The sequence below is a fragment of the Manacus candei genome, unplaced genomic scaffold (assembly GCF_025592945.1).
Source record: "Manacus candei isolate 608988 ecotype Guabito, Panama unplaced genomic scaffold, ASM2559294v1 h1tg000076l, whole genome shotgun sequence".
NCBI classification, from domain to species: domain Eukaryota; kingdom Metazoa; phylum Chordata; class Aves; order Passeriformes; family Pipridae; genus Manacus; species Manacus candei.
In genome coordinates, this window is record NW_026138124.1 from 11394394 (window position 1) to 11413745 (window position 19352).

Consider the following 19352-nt stretch of genomic DNA (forward strand, 5'->3'; position numbering starts at 1 on the left):
CAGGGATTCATCCACTTCTTCTCTTAAACTCTCCCAACCCCCTACAATGCTTTGTGGTTGTTTCTCATTATGCTAATTAATTAATGCTAATGCTACACAACTCTCAGTGCCAGGGCAGGAGGGTTGTGCTGCTGCCAGCTCAGAGTGTCTGTGTGTGTGTTGCAGAAATGGCTGAGCACCACGATGCTGCAGAGATCCTGAGGATAGCGAGAGACCTGGTCTACAAAGTGCAGACACTGATTGAGAACAAGTGACCGTGGACAGACTGTCCCTGTGAGCCATCAGAGGGAGCATTCCTTGCACTGTAATTCCAAATGGTGTTTTAATTGCATCTTCCATGTAATGTAATAAATAGAGAGGAGATTTGTAACAGACTTTTAAAACCAGAACTTTCCCTTCACCAGATGAGGTTGGTGTTTGATAGTCCTTGTTACACCCACTTTGTATTTCTAGACAAAATCTTTTGCATTCTCTGTTTCCCTCTCCACAAGACATCTATCTACATCTCTGTGATGTTAAGAGCAGGGATCTGACATTCTGGAACATTTTTATTTTGACTTACTGCACCTTTAAGGCCTGGATGCACGTCTTGTGCTCTGCCAGGAGCTTCCATGGAGGCAGGGCTGGATCCAGTGTCACAGGTGTTGAATTGGGTCCTGGGAGGAGCATGGTCCTGGACTCACTGTCTTTGCCTTGAACATGGATGAGAATGTGTCTGAGCTCATGTTGCTAAAACATTTCAGTTTGTACTGAAGTCAATAAGATTCCTAGCTGGGAGAATGACCTTAAACTAAATAACAGTTCATGGGAGCAGTGATGAGCTCATTAGCTAAAACACCAGTTTAGCCTTGGCTGACTGGCTCACACTGCTCAGTCTTCATGGCTTTGCAAACTGACCGTGCCACCATTTCCAGCTGCCAGGACCTGCCTCCTGTTGTTCAGGTGAGCAGGTTCAGCCCACAGACAGGTCCCTGCTCACGTTGGCAGCTCCTGCTCTGTGCTGTGCAGAGCCATGGATTCAGCTCCCATGGTACAGAGCCTCCTCCAGATCACTTACTGCACACTCCTCCTCCTCCTCCTCCTCCTCTTCCTCCCTGCTCTGCAGAGCTTTCTGGGAGGAATCTCCATGGGATTCTGCGAACACAAACCAGGTGCTGGTGTCCATGAGCAGGATGACCCTTGCCAGGTGAAGGGGCTCTGATGCTGTGCCAGCCCTGTGCTGGGGTGGAGCTGTCCCACTGTCCGTGTGCCCTGGATGGTCTGTGCCCGTCCCTCCTGCTGGGCCTCCTGCCCAGGGAGCAGGTCCTGGCTCTGGGGCCTCCTCTTCATCACACTGTACAGTTCACCTGTGCTCTGCCTGCCCTCCCCAGCTGCATGTTGTTGCCAAGTGAAAGTGTATCCTGGTCAGCCAGAGGGAGGGAGCAGGTTCTAGCTGTAGGTTCCATGGATGTATGTGACCCTGCTCCCAGAACTTGGGACTTAGCTTAAGCACTTCAAGTATTCCAAAGTGTTCCCCCCTTTGCCATTAGAACCTTTGAAAAAAAAAAATAAGCACGACTTTGAATCTGAATTTTTGTGTTTCTGCTTTTTTGGGGTTTTTTTTGGTTTTTTTTTTTTTTTTTATCCAGTTACACAGCTGTGTTTCCATGAGCAACTCTGTGCTCTTCATGGCACGGTTTGGGCTGGTCCCAGTCAAACCCCCTGCCATGAGCAGGGACACCTTCTCCAGGCCAGGTTGCTCAGTTTACATGACTTACACCTGCTCCTGCTCACAGGAGCTTTTAAAAATCAGATTTTAGCAAAAAGGGGGGTAGGGATTAAAATTATTGTTCGATGATTCAAATATCGATGGGAAGGATTTGCTCCAGTAACCCTGCTCTGGTGGCTACCCGAGCTGGGGGCACCCTTGTGCTCTGCTGGACCTGAAAATGGTCAATAATGGTCTGCAAAGGAAAAAACGGAGCCCCAGTGCTGAGCTCAGTAGCCAAGGCCTCCCTTAAACTGGTCTTGCAGAATGTGAGGGGAAGGCGAAGAACCCCCAGCCCAAGGCCCCCTCACTGGTGTTGGCAGACGCCTCCAGGGCCGGGCACGTGGTCAGGGCTCTGTGCCAGGCACTGCTGAGGCTGCAGGGCAGAACCCCCCGGGCACCACCCTGAGAGTCACAGCAGGAGAAGGTCCTGAGGGTCTGTGGTGGGGCTGAGCCCCCCTGAGCTCCAGCTGTGCCCAACCACGGCCCCGACCACGCTTCAGGTGTGGCTGAAGGATTCAGTCTGTTCACCTGAAAACTGAAATAGTGTTTGTCAAGAGTGAGAGAACCTCCAACTCCCAGAGCCTGAGGAGTGATGGATGTACAGATAAAACTGCACTATTTTCCTTTGGTACGTTGGGAATGTTCTGTACAGCTGTTTCACACAAACCCAGTCTGCAACTTCACGGTATTTGTTACAACATTCTGTTTGATTGGATTTTATCAATGTTGTGTATTATTTATTTTTGTTGGGAGCAGACTATTCTCTTTATCGCTCAATTATTTATGTTTAAATGTAACATATGAATAAATACTTATCATCAAGGCATCCTGGTGGAGCTCTTTGGAAGCACTGCTCTCCCCCAAGGTGATTTCAGCGACAGAACAGGGAGTCCTAAGAACAAGGCTGGGAAGAGAGGGAGAGATGTAATTACCATTTCTCTGACGAGCTGCATGGGCTGTAGTGCTAAAGGCAGCAAGTAGGTCACCACCAAGTGGACTCCTGAGGTCCCTTGGATGACTTTAAGGGCAGCTTTAAGTGACACACAGCACCCACCAGCACCAGCCAAGCCTGAGGCACCCCAGCCCAGGGGCAGAACCAGCCCTACTGCAAGTGTTAAAAAGTTCCACCCTGCAGTTTTAGGCCTGATTGTGCTGCAGCTGCACTGAATCCAGCTGAGCTGCTGGGCTGCCAGGAGAGAACATCCTCCATCACTGCCAGTCCCCCGTCAAACCTCTTAAGCTCCTCCTCCTGTGTCTCTGCAGCAGGGACAGTCCCTCAGCCTCACCTGCCTGCTTTGCTGCTACTGGCAGTTTTTGCAGCAATTTTTCAGTTTTTATTTTTTCTTTTTTAGGCTGGATAGCTCTGCCTGGAGGTGGGTCCCTGGGGAATAATGGAGTGTTTCCCCATTCCTGTATAAAAAAAGCCCAACAAATGCAGGGTGGGTGCAGCCATCCCTCAGCCACTGCTCGTTACAGCTGCTAATCAGGTATTTATCCCTATAAACGAGGATCAGCCCTTTATGAAGTGCATCCAAAGACAAGTTGGCCTAAATAATCTTCCAGTGCCTTTGTGTCCTCTGCCTTCACCTGTCTGCATGGTGTGACTGGGGTGGGCAGGGGACACGGGCACCACAGCTGGGGTTACTGCTGGCTCCTGTCTACAGAACATTCTTCCTTCTTACTGTCCCCCACTGTTCCCTTTGCAAAGTCTCAGTAGCTTTTAAAGCTGTTTAGACCCGTGGTGGTCCTGCCCCCTCCCCACCCCTCTGCCCCACAGCTGAGCCCACCCGGGGGGACCAACCCAGCCCCCCCACCCCACCCCCCTGACCTGCTGCCCCCCAGTGCCACCGGGAGGGTTTGACTTACCCTGCTCTGGCTGACCAGGCACCGCATCCATGTCCTGGAGACAAAGGACTGGGAAAACCTGGGACTCCACCTTCAGCATCTGCAGGAGAGAGCAGTTACAGTGAGGCAGCTCTGGCCAGGCTGCACAGCCCATCCCTGGCCCCCCAGATCCCCCACCCACCGCGGAGAACGGACACCCCAACCAGGGCCTGGCTGCCCACGGGGGCTGGGACAGTCCCACTGTGGTGGTGGGTGCCCAGCACAGTCCCCAGGGGGAGGGAGCCTCACCTGACAGCCACGGGCACGACGCTGCTCTGACGGGTGTTCAGGGCTCTGCAGGGACCCCACGGCAGGGCTGGGATGGGCTCCAGCTGGGCCCGAGTCCTCCTGGCTCAGCACGAGAAGCGCAGGTGTCTGGGCACAATTTCCCAAGTTTTTACAGGTTCCAGAGGCTGCAAAGATTTGCTTCCCCCCAGCCTGATCCAGACACACCCCTGGAGCTCCAGCCCATGGATCAGTGACACACACCTGGAGTGGCAGCGATGGCTCCAGAGGGAGGGAAGGCTTTGCTCTTGGGAAATTACAAACAAGGTGTGCATCTGCATGCAAAGCACAGGGAGGCAAATGCAGAATCCTGTTTCGGATTTCAGTGCATGTTTATTTTAGTTTTATATTTATTTCAGGCAAGTGCTTATTACATGGATATCATTCATGTTGGATACCTAAATTCTGGAGCATGAAGAGCCAGTATTGTACAGCTGAATAGTAAAAATACAATATGTACAAAATTAGTTGCTTTTTCACATAGCAGATGTATCCAAACACATAAAAATCTTTACAGTCTAGTTTGTCAATATTCAGTCAGTAAATTGGTAACACAGTGACACGTCCTCACTGTAAACACAGACTGCACCTGCCCAGGTGAGCACGACACTGGGGCTCCTGTGAGGGGCAGGGGAGGGACGGGCTCTGGGCCAGCAATGGCAGCAACTGGGCTCACAATCAGCAGCTCCAGTGACACATTCCTAACGCGGGAGCGCAGCAGGAGAAAATAAATAAATAAATGCTTTAGCCAGGAGGGAGGGAGGTCACATGCAGTGACAGAGTGGGGGGACCCGCTCCCACCATGGCTCCTCACCCAGCAATGCCCAGGCTGGAGGCCTGACCAGACACCAATAAATCGTTGGATGGTGCAGTCAGTCCCTGATTTCTCACTCTGTCAAGCACCCCCACACTTTTGGCTCAGGTTGTTAAGGCGTATCTGTAAGGCATTGGCAGCGGGATCCCGCTGGCAGCACACTGGGATCTCACTGGCAGCACACTGGGGTCCCTCTGGCCAGCACAGAGCAGCAGCACTGCCAGCACAGCCCGTGCCTGCCACAGCAACACAGACGGGAGGACGTTCCTGCCAGCCAGCCAGGGAAAATCCCAGCACAGAGAGGGGCTGGGACACTTCCCTGACAGCAAGACCTGACAGAGGTGAGCCACCTCCCCAGCCCTGGTGGCTCTGCATCCCACACCTGTGCTCCTTCATACTCAAATTCCTCTTCACAGCACAAGGAAAGGGGTGAAAAACAGGCCCCATTCAGAGCTACAGCAGGACCAGCCATGCAGTCCTGATGAGGAGCACAATGGCATCCCATGGCCAGTTGCCAGCAAACCCCAGCACAGAACAGCCCTGTCCCTGTGCCACTGGCACAGGATGGATGCCACCAGGGCCTTCCTTTGCTGTTCAGCAGCCCCGGGTGAGGAGTGAGCTGGCGTGGGAAAAGCCAAACACAACCTTTGCCAAGACTGTGCCCACCCAGTGCTGGGCTCGGGCTGGTATTTTAATAGTTCAAATTTGGATTATGAAATTCTGTATAACTGGGACAGAAAGAAGCCATGACTGACTCTATCCACAGAGCATTTTCCTTCCGCTCCTAATAACTGATGTTTGACTCAGGAAGGAAATAACCTAAAGACAGTGATATAAACCATTTTAATCTGTCCAAAATGGTAACAAGGAATGGAAACCAGGCCATAAGTATGAACTTTTTCCTCTCCTCATCCCAACAGTTTTTAGAATCAAAATAATAACTGTTCAGAAAGAAACAGATGCCAAGTCTTGGAGGAGCCTCACCTGCAAGTACTCAGAGCTCACCTCCACACCAGTTCCAAGAGCTGTACAGCAGCCAAGTCCCAGCTCAGGGCAGCCACTTATCTAATTAAGCTAATTAAGGAAGTGCCTAAATGCCGACCGGCCGAGACAACGTCCTGCTCAGGTGAGCAGAGGTCACCTGGCTCATCTGGCCGAGGCCACTCACCCCGCTGGGGACACTCCACACGTCACAGGAAGCAAAGGGGCCAAACAAGCACCAGGCAAGGACACCTCCCCTGCCCCCGGCACATGGGGGCCCCTCATACCCACCCAACCCCCAACAGTTCCCACTCTTTTTTTGTTTAAATGCAAAAAACTTCCTCAGGATGCAAACCAGTCCAAGGAGACACAGGCCACACACAAAAACCAGACACGATAAGCCTTGCATTGCATGTCTACAGGAATCTACCAGGCGTGCGCACGGACAACCACACCGACACCGACACCTCACCTCACCTAAACCAACCAAAGGCATTTTTTTGTTTCTTTTGTTCTTTTGTTACAGAAGGCCACTTTGAAGTTAAACAAAGAAAAGGAGACAAGGAGCCCAACAGCAGCAGCAGCCCAGGCTGGCCCCATTTGTGAGATGAGAAATGCTCCTCCCCGGACACACCACATGCCACTGCCAGAGAGCAGAAGCCTCTGCAAGGGCCATCCCCTCTGTCCAGCTCTGCCCAAGAAACCAAAACCCGACCATGCCACTGGCCAGGAGCCCAGTGGTGACACCAGAGCCCTTCTGGCCTTCAACACCCAGCACTCAGCCCCAGCACGGACAGACACACGGACACTCACACACACATACATGTGCAGAAAAAGGCCCGACAGCAGCAGTTTGGCTCCAGCCCTGATTGCCCAATGTGCCACCAGCTGCCCCCTTCCCCCTGTGCCCCCAGGGACACACAACCTGCTGCTTCTCAGACCCCACTCAAGTGACTGAAAGAACGTGGGAAATGGGGTCATTTCCCTTCCTAAGCTAAACTACACAGTTCTGGCTAATTGTTCTTGGTGACGTCAGGAATACATTCCTGTATCTAAAGTGTCAGCATTAAGAGCTCTTTTCAAGAACATTTTCAAGTAGCAGTTTGGGTTCATTCCCCTCTGCCCACAGTTCCTTGGGAGGTGAGATGGAAAGTGGCTTTGGCAGCCGTGGGGCTCCCGCAGCTGCTCCCAGCTGGGGCAGCACAGAGAGTTCCCTCTGTCACCTCAGTCACCTGAGGGGTTCTGCTTGCACAGGTCTGCTCACCCTCCAACACACCTGGCTGTGCCAGCTGAGCTCCAAGCACAGCCCCAGCTCCTGACCACATTTTGGCTGTTGGCAGTGGGACACAAAGCGTGGGGAGTGCGTGGGCTGCAAGGGCACCTGCCCTGGTCTCCACTGACCAACAGGCTCCAAGCCAGGCATGACAGAACAGAAAATCCTCTCAAACTACTATGTAGAAAACCCATTTTCTATTGTTTCTATAGTATGGTTACAAAAAACTAACATTATTCAACAACAGAAAAGATTTCTTCTAAACTTTGTATTTATTGATTTTTTGGGGGGACAAATTAGATCTTCTGAATCCCCAAGTGTACATATATATTTATATATAGCTTTCTCCATAGGGAAAACATATATCAAAGGAGGAGAGACATTCTTTAAGTGCCCCTTGTCATACAGTACTGAACAGGACTTCTAAGAGCATCAGTGTAAATCTGAATTTTCTGAGCAGGAATGAGAGAGGTGGGGAAAGGAAGGGTTGTGGCTGCTCTTTTTCACAGAGAAGAGAAAGAAGTTTGCTGACTTTAAAAAAAAAAAAAAGACAAAAACCCCAAAGAAATGTTTCTGGTAGCCCTGAAAAAGGCAGATGAGAATGGGAGGACCCAAGACATCCAAAGCAGCTGACCAAGGGGGACAGGCTGCTCCTGAAGGGGAGCTCAACACCCATGAAGGGGATCAGACACACAGCATGGCACAACTCCAAATGGAGAGAAAAACTGGCCCAGATGCAGGACTGGGCTGGGTTGGGCTGGGCAGGGCCACTCCTCCCTCTAAACCACAAGGGAGCAGGAGATGAGGTTCAGCAGCACCCCCTGTCCCTGCAGCACAGGCCATTCCATCACTCAGCAGAAAGCTCATCTCCCTGGGGCTCTCAGCCAACTCCTGCACTCAGCCCTGTTCCCAATCCCGCTCCTTCCCATTCAGTAACGAGATTTTGTTATTTTGTGATGTCAGTAAAGAAAGGCAGAAAGGCATGTCCTCACTCCCAACACCACTGCAGAAGGCAAAGCCACACAGTCCCCTGAGAAGGGAGATGACCCTGCTGCAAACACTGTCTTGAGTTTCTGATGAGGAGCAACTGCCCCGATACCCAACACTCACCTTCCAAATATTGGCACACAACAGCCTCTGTGGGAAAGCACCTGCACAGACAAGGGATGACCAAACCCTGGCGACTGCGGGAACCTCCCAGTGTTAACAGTGCACTGGAATGAGAACAAATCATCTGCTTAGATGTGGTTTCAGGATAAGAAATCCTTTAAGATTCGTCCATTCTGCAGGAGCTGTGCTGGCAGCACAGCTAAGAGCTTCCTGGACTCAAGGATGCAAGAAAAAAATAAAACAAGAGGTAACTGTGGAGCAACTGGGGCTTCACAAACAGAGGTCACGCAATTCCCAGCCAGACCTGCTCAGAAGGCACAATGACCCCTGACCTCTGCAGTCATTTCTCCTGCCTCCAGACCAGTTTCAACCAGGGACGGTATGGAACAGGCAAGTGTTCTCACTTTAACCCCTTTCACACCAGTCCTCAACAAGGCAAAAGTGCTGCTGGAGTCAACATGTCTTTGGGCAGACTATGGGTCCTGCTTTCCTAGAGAGGACCTCACCCACACACTGCAGGCAGCACAGTGAGGTGTGAGGGCTCAGCCCTCCTTACCTCCTCCCCTCCCAAAGCTCCTGGGCAGATGCTGGGACCACCCTCCCATCCTGTCCCAAGGAGAACAGTCACTGGCTACAGCAGGAATTTTGCCTGCAGAAAGGACTGTGGAACACTTACTTTAAAAAGAGAGGAAGACAGAATGGAGATCATTCACAGCAGTGACTACACACACGGTGCAAGGACCAGAACATTCAGCCAGCAACAAAACACATCCTAAGCAGCCTCCCAAGCAGGTTGGCAGGTACCAGCAGAGCATTCCTCCTCTCCTGGCTCCACAGGATTTGCCACTGACCTCAGAGAGGTCTTGCCCCATCACCAGGAAGGGGCAACAGGAGGGTCCCAAAGGACGAGGGTTCTTTGGTGCACATCTCACTGTCAGGCACGAGCTCTCACACTGATCTCCTGCAGCAAACCCTTATCCTGCACAAGGAGAGATTGTTTACCCCCCAAAAAGGAACAAAGCTGCCAAAGCTGCCTGCGCTCTGGAAGGGAACCACATCCCCATTTATCCCTTTCTGAACCCACTGACCACAACAGCAAAGTGTGGTCAGGTCAGAACAAACTAACAAACAACATTAACCCACACAGCAAATCCACGACATTTCTCTTGGTCTTCCTGTCCCAGGTTCCACCCACCAGGCCACAGGAACACCCAGCAAGCTGCCAGCACAAAGTATCTGCCTCTGCCCAACAACGAACCCGAGAAACCTGGGGGGCTTGGACTGGCAGGAGAGACCCCGACCAGGGCTGTGCCGTGCACAGAGATCTGCAAAATCAATTACTGCATCAGCAAACCAAGCCAGACAAAAACCAAAACCCCCCAAAACATCCAAACAAAGCACTGTCAACCACTAAAATAATAAAAAACAGGGTTTTTTTGACATAGCTATAAAAATCAAGTCATTTATAAAACGGCAACAAATGAAATTCGGTTGTGTATTCTTTTTCCTTTTATTAGACAGGACAGAGAATTTCCTTAAAATGCCATAACAAGTCACAGTGATTTTAGATGGTTTTTGAAATGTAATATATTGATGGGAAATACCTTTAAAATGGTTTGACTTGTGGTTTGTTGTTGGGGTTTTTTTGTCACTATAGAGGTACCCTGGTCCACCAAACCATCTATCTTAAAGTTTCTTGTTTAGAGAGGACACTCTATCTTCTTCCTCCAAAAATGAATTTTGTCTCATAATCCTGCAAAATAATCAACCTTACAAAAGGCCTTCAAATGTTATATTTATATATATATGTATGTACATATATATACACACACATACACACATATATATAAATATAGACTTCTATGATTTTTTTCCCATTCTACGCAATGTCTCGATAAAGAGATCAGCAATTTTTATTCTACAAAGAAGCAACACATAAGAGGGCAAAATTAAAGTCTTAAGAACATCATATCCATAGTTCACTCATTACACATAAAAGGAAAAAAAATCACCATGAACAACTGTCTCTGCAGTTTCTCAGATCAGCCAATCCGAGCGCGGAGCAGCCCCGTCCCCGTCCCGTTGGCAGGCTGGGCACTGTCCCCAGGCTGGGCACTGTCCCCAGGCTGGGCACTGGGCACAGGCCGGGCCCTGGGCAGCTGAGCCCAGCCCAGCCCAGCCCAGCCCAGCCCGGCCCAGCCCGGCCCAGCCCGGCCCGGCATTCCTGTGCCTCCCTCCTGCCGAGCCGGACGTGGTTGGAATGTATGGAGTTTCCTTAGGAAAGGTTCCCACCAAAGACCTGGCCGTCGGCCCGTCCCCTCTAGGCCAGCTTCAGCGTGCTCACCGGGAACGAGGGCATGGTCACCATAGTCACGGGGTTCAGGACCGTCTGCCCCACCAGCTGCGGGTGATGCACGACCTGGGTGCCCACGGCCGGCTTGGCCATCACCGCCGGCTGGGCCAGGCTCGCCGTGCCGTTCACTTGCTGGTGCGAGATGGTGTGAGCGATGTGGCTCACGACGGGCTGGCTGACGGCCACGGGCTGCGGGTAGAGGGGCAGCTGCGGGCCCAGGTGGGCCATGTGGTTGATGGTGGCGGGGTGCACAGTGATGTGGCCGATGGGCTGAGCAGCAGTGGTGAGTTGCACGGGGCTGGACGTGGAAGGTGCAATGTGAGCAATGTGCTTGGTCTGTGGCCCCTGAATCACGTGGTTGACAGTCTGGATGACCGAGGCGTGGGTGGTGGCCGTGTGGGCGATAACAGTCGATTGCACGGTCGAGGCCGCCACGATGTGAGTCTGTGCAGGGACGATCGCCTGCGGCGGGACCAGTGCCTGTGTCTGCAGGGGGGGCTGGGCGTGGGGCTTCTGCTGGATGGAGAGGTGAGGGGGCAGGACCGCGGGCAGGGGGGGAGCAGCATTCGGGGGGACAGCTTTCAGCAGCTCTGGGTGCTGGCGCTGGGTAAGTTTTGGTAATGAGTTCACTGGCCTGTCATCTTCCATGTCTTCATCGATGTTGTCTTCACCCTCTGGAAAACACGAGAGGAAACTCCCATAAAAAAGCAAGCAGAGCATGAACTGGACCAACAAGCCCCCCTAAAGGGCAGCACAATGGCACAGCATGGCATGGCCTCTTCTCACTGCTGTGGGCCAAGGACCTGGAGCCAAGCAGGCACGACAGCCCCAAGCTCCAGCTAGAGCGCAGTGCTCCCAACAGGCCAAGAGGTCTCGCTGGGCAGGCACGGGGACCACCGTGAGTAGAGGCTGACAGAAAACACCTGGCTGACCTCTGTCTGGGCTGAAGTGGCTCCTTCTGGGAAGAGGAACAGGATTTCCTTTCTTGACCAGTTGTTCCACTGATTGGCACCACCCTTTCTGCTCCCAGAGCAAGAAGGAAACAGCAATAGAGAAGTATGGTAGCAAGTCCCTCATGTAGTTCTGGGAAATGGACTTTTGTCCAGTGAAGGAACTAATGAAGCAAAGCAGGAACATGCTGGCCCTGCAGAGCCAGCACAAACACCCTGCACTGCCTGCTCTAGAGCCAGCCATGCTGCAGAGAATAAAAATCCCAGAAGATACAGAAGCAGCAGGAACCAGGGAAGATAATTCCCCTTCACAAGCTCTGGTTTGCAGCAACTTGACACGGTGGCTTTCAGCACAGGCCACTGCACAGGGAACGGCCAATGCTCCTAACGACAAAGCCCTGCTACTCCTGACTTCCACCAGCCTACACATGGAGCCTGTCTGTGTGTTCAGAGGTGATAATCCTGAAAACAAGCCTGAACAAACCAGAAACCTCAGATTTTCCCTTCCTGGAAGCCATGGTATCATGTGCCTGCAGGGCCAAGAGCAAATGCTGGTTTGAAGGAGCTGCTGTGAACGGTTCCGCAGCGCTACAGTCTCCACATCTCTGCAAAGCTCTACATCCACAGACTGCCTACTCCTCCTGCTGCAGATCCCTGGTGTGGAGGAAAGCATGCACTCTCCTATCTCACAGAACTTCTCACTGGGAACTGCACGGCAGATATCCATTAGCATCATTTCATCTTCACTATGAATCCTTCTCATGCAACATGAAGGCTCCTTAAGTTGTTTAAGTGCTCTGGTACCAAATCCTTCTTCTCTATGTGCTGAACACCCTCCCATATCCACACAAATACATCAGGATGTCCACTTCTAATGAGCAGGGCTGCAAAGCTGTGTAAAAGGAAATCTTCTCCACGTGAGGAAGTGGCAGGTCGGAAGTGCAAACCTGCACTTTGTATCTACCTGACATTGATGCACAAATTTCAGTTTTACTTCACACGAGCAGCAATGTGTTATTAACCAATATCAATCATTAGCAACACTCGAAAGCCTTTTACTTTATTCTGAATGCAAAGAAACCCTGACGCTGCCAAAGGAAGATCCCCACCACCCCTACGTAACTGTGTCAGTGACCTTCCGTGGTGATTACAAGGAGAGAAAAACTATGGGTACCTGATGCTGTCGAGGTAGATGCCTGGTCATCCTCTGGCTGAACTGTCTGTCGAACAATTCTGTCAATCTCCAAGATGTCCATCCACTGGCTCAACTCGTTCTTCAGCTCTGCCAGTCGCTGCTGGGTAGCGATCTTCTCTCTCGCCAGCCGCTCCATCTCATGTTCATATTCTTTTTCCTTCCTCTTTAAAGTCTAAAAACAGCAGGAAGAAAAAGAAATATAACATGAACAAAGACAAGAGTAGTCTACGCTAACCCGGTCACTCCCACGTCCACAGCTAATCTTCTTACACTGCCAGTTATGCTGGTGTAAAACGTGTCCAGCTACATTTACACCTGCCAAATTCAGGCAGAAAGAGGACAAGAGCTGGCACCTGAAGGGTTGCTCTGGCCAAATGCTTTCCGCCTGCTGAGGGAAAACTGATGAGCCTCAAAAACTGAAACACTTAGAAGGAAAGGAAAAGCAAATGATGAGCTTCTGAGCAACACACATCACACCAAGAGCTCCTGACCTAGGAGAGATGGTGAAGGGCCAACAACCCCTTGCATCACAGAGAAATCCTGAGGTCAGACACAAAGGAACTGTGTATGTTCTCCTTTCCTGCTAATGCACTGGAAGTGTCTGTCGGCAGGGGAGTTGCTCGTCAGTCAGCACAGTACAGAGAGATGCCCCACAGTACTTCTGGGAAATATAAACCACACAGACTGGAGGGGGATCAGCCATGGAGAAGGCAGCAGAAAGCAACAGCTCGTCTTCACCAAAGTACGTTGGTGAGTTCAGCCAGCGGTGTGGCACTGCACAGTCACAGCACAGAGAACCAGCCCCCAGCCCAGGGTAGCACTGACTGTATGCATAAAACAGACAAAATAAGTGAAATCTGTAAAACCACATAGAGACTGTCCATTTTCAGAAGTTAAGTTTCACCACTGGGAATTCAAATCCCACACACGCTCCTGAAAATACCAGCCACGCAGAGCCTGCACAGATGCTCCTGTTCCCTCACTGCTGGCAAGCACTGAGCTCAAAAGCAAACCCCACAGTTGGCAGAGGACCAGGCTCACAGTCTTCTGAACACGTGCTCTTTATTTCTATCTAAGGTTCTCCAGGACAAGTGCAATCAGAACGTGACCTCATGCCTTTCAGTGGTTCTGCTGACGTTGTAGATCAGAAGGTTGCTGGGAAGGACTTTAAAGCCTGTTCAGCCAGACCTTTAATGCAGCCTAAGCTGACACACAGACTAGGGCAGCTCCTGTCACTACCTTTGTCCTGGTAATAACAATAAAGGAAGTATTTTTAAAACAGCCAAGCAAAGTGTGTTAGCAGGGCACAACCACTGCAGGTGTGTCAATAGAGACAGTTCCTCTGCCTCCCGCCTGGCTGCCTTCAGCTCAGCTAAAAGCCCCTCAAAATAGAGGGTTTTCAGGCAAAGGGGGCAGTTCTCTCCCTCATGCTGCCTTCCAAACCAAAGCAAGCAGCAGAAGCCAACTCACACAGTCCTGTCCTGGGCAAGCCCAGCAGACCTGCAGCCCACCACAGGGAGGGGTCATAGGGATGGCAGGGAAGGGGGGATGGGGACTCCCGGTGTCCTGGGTCTGCACCAGCCCTGACCTGTAGCCCAGAGATTCCCACATGGCTGAGGCCCAAATCCACAGACTAGTTTTAAAGTCTCTTTTCCAACCAAGTGCAGCCAAAGTGTTTTGCCTGACCCAGAAAACACTCATGTGCTCTGATCCCCTGGGAAAGGGGTGTGGGTGGGACACGGAGCAATGAGGAAAGTGCACACTCCTGCTCAGGTTTAAATATGCAAGAAGATAACTTGTCTGAATGTCTTCCCCCTCACTGTGTCATCGGGAAAGAGGCAGGTAGGAGAAAGGCTGAGGCTAAACCTGCGGGGCAGACATGAGCCCAACCCCACTCTGCAGCATCTCCCCACAGCTGCAGGGCACAGGAGGACAGAACAGGAACAGCTCTCCAGGAGGAGTGAGCACAGAACCCCCGCAGCCTGCAGCGGGCACAGCACACGCATATTCAAGCAGATCAGATTTGGCTTCACTCCCTGCTGCGAGAGGAGACTCCCAGCATGGGGAAAGCATAACTACGAGATATGAGCAGGGCAGCTGGTAATTAGTTATAAACTTTTAATTACTGGGAAGGCAGGCAAACCCTTAGGAAGCACCAGGAGGAGTCTCCCAGCAAACAGAGCCAGGGAGCTCACTCTGTTGCTCTCCAGGCACTCCACAGGCATTGGGATGTGGCTCTGGTCCAAGCCTGGCCCCACGGGCTCTGCCTCCCTCAGCAGGGGCAGCCCCAGCCCTGAGCAGGCACTGGCTCCCAGCTGCCCCTCCCTCCTCCCAGGGCTCACTCCCGGCTGGGAGCTCTCCAAGGGGAGCTGCCAGGGAGGCTGGAGGAGCAGATGGGCTGGAATCCCTGCTGGCACCGGTAATCTTTCAAAAACTATTCTGGGATGCAATTCACTGGGGCTCACTTGGTAAAGACGGATCTCCAGGCTGAGCTGCTCTGGCCTAATAATGAACTGGGTGTGATTAACCAGAGCCTTCCTGCCCCTCCTGCAGCTCCCTCCGAGCACTGCCCTGCTCTCTGCGGGTACACGTGGATGCAGCCCCTTCCCAGCTCCACAGGGACTGGGTGTGTGCCTGCACTGGGAGCTGAGTCTGGGAGCAGGAATGGCCCTGGCCTCTCTGCAGAAATGGGCACTCACTGAGGGACATGGAGCAGAGACCCTCCTGCCTTTGTATTTCTTCCCACTGCAGCCAGTATGGAAGAGGGTGGCTGAGCGTCTCCCGTGTCCCTCTGACCGGCAGCCCCGGGAACAGACGCTCTCTGGCATTTCCCTCACGACAGATTATCTTCTGCAAATCATCCTGCCCACATCAGGTGCCAGGATTTCCCATCAGTCTATAAAGTCCACAGCGACAGCCAAACTTTGCTCATTGGGACTGTGGTCACCGACCACAACAAACACCTTTAGAGACACCCACTGACCCCCAGGATGTTTTTTCTAAAACAAGAATTTCTGTCAGCACCAGCACCATGGATCCTATGCAACACAAACACAGTAGCTTTGAAATAAGAAGTAATCACACATCGTTTTCTGAGACACAAGCCTTTGGGATTTTCCAACAGAAAGGGCACATAACATTAGTGCTGAAATGGGCAGAGGGGTCCCAGAAACTACAAACAACACAATCATTGAGAGTTACATTTTGATAAAAGGAATTCTTACAAATGCCCGACCACCTGTCCTACAAGGTGTGAAACTTCATTAAGGCAGAGAGACCTGGAGCAGCTGCAGGCCAGGAGCTGCTGTCCAACCTGCCTCCACAGCCACCAGGAAGGGCCATGGTGAGGGGTCAGGTCTGGTGCTGGCACCTGGGATGACACTTAAGCTGCCTGCTAAGATCCTGAAGGACACACGCTTAACCTGGCTCATGAAATACTGACCCTGTTTCTTCATGGTGGAAAGGTCACCTAAGTTACCTGCATTTGTGTTTTCCCACTTCTCTGGAGTGGCGAGGCCGGGCTGGCCCCGGGAGCCCGAGGAAGGCCAGGTGTGCCCCTGGCAGCTCTGTGCTGCTGGCACAGGGCAGGGGGTGACACCTGACAGCACAGCTCACGTGCACCACGGCAGTGCCAGTTCTGTGGAGCAGAGGAGCCCAGCCCACCCCAGACTGCTCTCTGCAAGCACCAGGCTCCAGCACAGACCCTCCTCCTCACGGCTGTGCCACAATCATTGTGACATTTCTCTTTTTCCTGTTAAGCAATTGGGAACCCCGGTTGTCCAGGCAACTCTTACTCTGCAGAGAAGCTACAACTTCAGAACTCTTACTTTTCACTTCTACGCACCTCTAAACATTCCACACGAGCATCACCTGAAAGAGTCAGTAAACCCTGACCCTGTTGAGGGGGAAGCTGAGCTACCCCAGGAAGAAATCATGGATTTCCTCATATTCCTGTGAATCCATCCATGGCTTTCGATGCTTGGGAAGTTCTGCAACTGAGCTGCTGGCTCTGGTGAAGAGAGTTGGTGTTTTACTCTGAACATTTCCAGTTCTTCTGAGTTGAAGCTGAGAGCAAGTCCTTTGCAGCAGAGCAAGGGCCTGACCCTCCCCTGCCAGGTACCACCACGCTGGGCAGAGCAGGGGCTGCTCCATGTGCAGATGGAAGTGGAGACAAGGACACAATGGCAGTGGTGGTGAGTCCCTTCATCTTTTATTTAAACACCAGCAACCAAATTAAAATCCTCAAGTGGGTTTGCCTTTGCTCCCCAAGAGTATCTGATTCTGTTCCTGTACCTGTCAGGTCCCAGGCAGCCTTCACCCACCTGGATTGTTGAAGAGAGACCAGATGGCTGCAGCAACAGTGAAGGCCTGACACAATTCCAGCAGTACCACTACCCTCTTTTGTGCTCACTTGCCCAGCTCTTTCAGAGCCACTATTTGGTCCTTGTGTGCCTCTCCCTGGCACTACCTGGTAAACAAACCAGACACCAACTTCTGCTATCGCTGTGCAGCAACAGTCATTTGTCACTGCAAAGAATTCTCCATTTTATAGCTGTCTGTAATTAAATGGCTCACTCTTATGTCAAGACTGGAAATAATGCCTCTAAATGCCTTCCCTGTGCCTGCCCCAGGAATGCTGCTGGCCCTGTGGTTGGCATTAGTGAAATTTAAAAGGCCTTATTACAAAGCTCCCCTCATAAACATTATATTAGCAATTTAAGAATGCACTTTCAATTACGAGCTTTTCCAAAGCATATTTCAGTTGTTACCTTTTCCTACACAGCATTGACTGACTGAAAACCCCTCATCAATGAGCGATCAGGAGAGTGATTTGCAATTTCAAGCCAGATTGTTTAACTCTTTGCTCTGGGGATCACAGCTGGTGCCACAGAGTGGAGCTGCTGGACCAGGAGGGTTCCTGAGCTGCCATCCCACCTGCAGGACCTCCAGCACGGACCACACCCAGCCAGGCAGGCTCTCCACTGCCACATGGAGCTTTGATTCCTATATGCAATGGGAAAAAATCTAAACACTAAGAAAAAGATCTTATCCTTGCAGGGACTGTCACGGTGCAGGAGATCCACAGCAGGAGCATCCACCAGCCTGACTCCACAAACATTCCAATCAGGACCAGAGGGATGCTGGAACAGGCCATCCCCACACAGCCCCAAACGGAACCCAAACAGCCCCAGCTGCCAAGACACCACAGTCACCTGTACGACTTCGGGGTTTGCCACTGGTTCTATCAGTTTTGAATCGTACTAAACTGTCTGTGGAGTTCCTACAACAACCACTCACCCCAACCCCATCCGACCTGCCGTGATGGAGCGGAGCCCAGGAAGTGGGAAAACCAGGAGCCAGTTTCCCTGGCATCAGGCTGGTGTCCCCACCCTCTGCAGCGACTGCCTGCACTTGCCAAGGTGACACATCTGCCAGACTTTGCCTGCACAAGGACCCGCTCCTGCACCGCAGACCTCCCAGACCCCTGGCCCCCTGTTCCTGCTGATGCCAACCAGCCCCTTGGTCTGCAGGAAGCAGCCATGAGGAACCCCGGCTGGTTGCCACAGGAACCAAAGCCATGGTTTCCATGGCAACTGCTTCACTCCGCTAGCTCTCCCAGCCGAGATCCCGCAGCAGTGCCGGATGTGCCGGTCTGGTACCATGACAATGGGAAAACACAGGTTGGACACAGGGGCAGCACCGCAGAGCCAGTCACCGCCCCGCCAGTCACCACCCGCGGCTACAGCCCACTGCAGCCTCTGCTGCACCACAGGACCACGGGCTGGCTTTCCCCAGACACGAGGCAAAATCACGAGGGGCTCAGCCCAAAGCCCCAGGTCATGGCGGGACCGTGCTCAGCACTGGGGGAACGGGGCGAGGTCCCGCCGTGACCAGCCCCCAGTGAACCAGGAGAGGGGACAGTCTGTGTGCTGAGGGGAGGCGCACACAAGGACTTCAGGCTCCTGCTGTTCATGCCCTGGTTTCAGCCTCCTAAGATCTCAAATTTCACACCAGCACCAAAACCAAAACAAAGCCTGCAAGGTGAAACACAGCTCCTTGTTCCCTGTCCATACAACGCCCAGCACCCGCAGCAGGGCCAGGGGTGTTTGCCAGGACCTCGTGACCCGGCTGTTCCATGTGCTCAGCCAAGGAGCTGCTGTGTTCCGGGAGGGGAGCTCACCCCACGCAGGCATGGGCAGTGCAGGGAACACCTGAGCTCACCCCACGCAGGCATGGGCAGTGCAGGGAACACCTGAGCTCACCCCACGCAGGCATGGGCAGTGCAGGGAACACCTGAGCTCACCCCACGCAGGCACGGGCAGTGCAGGGAACACCTGAGCTCACCCCACGCAGGCATGGGCAGTGCAGGGAACACCTGAGCTCACCCCACGCAGGCACGGGCAGTGCAGGGAACATCACCTGCTGCAGGTGCTGCACCCGCTGCCAGCAGGTCCCAGGGGAGTGGGGCTGGGCAGGGTGGGCACCACCCACCACTGCTCAACCTGGTGGCAAGGGCAGGGATGAACACTCAGACAGAAATACCTCCCAGAACAGGAAATGTGCCTGGAGCAGAGCGATCACGGGAAATGAGAACATGCGTTGGTATTTACATTTATCATTTCACTCTGAGAAACGCACTTCAGGCCCCTGATAAAAACAGACATTGGGCCATAATCTGTGATCAGAACTAGAGCTGGAATGTGGCTGTTTGCATGGCCTGGTAGAACCTGCCTCCTGACGCACCACGCTCCGGACA

The 19352-nt window shown here is 52.4% G+C and overlaps 2 protein-coding genes across 8 annotated transcripts in view; one reads left to right on the plus strand and one right to left on the minus strand.

Moving 5' to 3' along the window:
• The window catches only part of SGSM2 (small G protein signaling modulator 2), a 43893-nt gene extending 40409 nt beyond the window's left edge, over positions 1–3484 (plus strand). For 3 of the 5 annotated variants that reach the window (XM_051809972.1, XM_051809973.1, XM_051809975.1), the window contains one exon: positions 166–3483. In XM_051809972.1, coding sequence (XP_051665932.1) covers positions 166–254 — 89 coding nt within the window. In that variant the 3' untranslated portion in view covers positions 255–3483. Of the gene's footprint in view, positions 1–165 lie in introns of all 5 variants that reach the window. The other 2 variants (XM_051809974.1, XM_051809976.1) reach the window with 2 other exon arrangements.
• A 767-nt stretch (positions 3485–4251) lies between these two features.
• Positions 4252–19352, minus strand: part of MNT (MAX network transcriptional repressor) — a 38281-nt gene continuing 23180 nt past the window's right edge. For all 3 annotated transcript variants that reach the window (XM_051809977.1, XM_051809978.1, XM_051809980.1), the window contains exons 5-6: positions 12575–12767; positions 4252–11124 (exon numbers count right to left, since the gene is read on the minus strand). In XM_051809977.1, the coding sequence (XP_051665937.1) occupies positions 10418–11124; positions 12575–12767 (900 nt within the window). In that variant the 3' untranslated portion in view covers positions 4252–10417. The remainder of the gene's footprint in view (positions 11125–12574; positions 12768–19352) is intronic.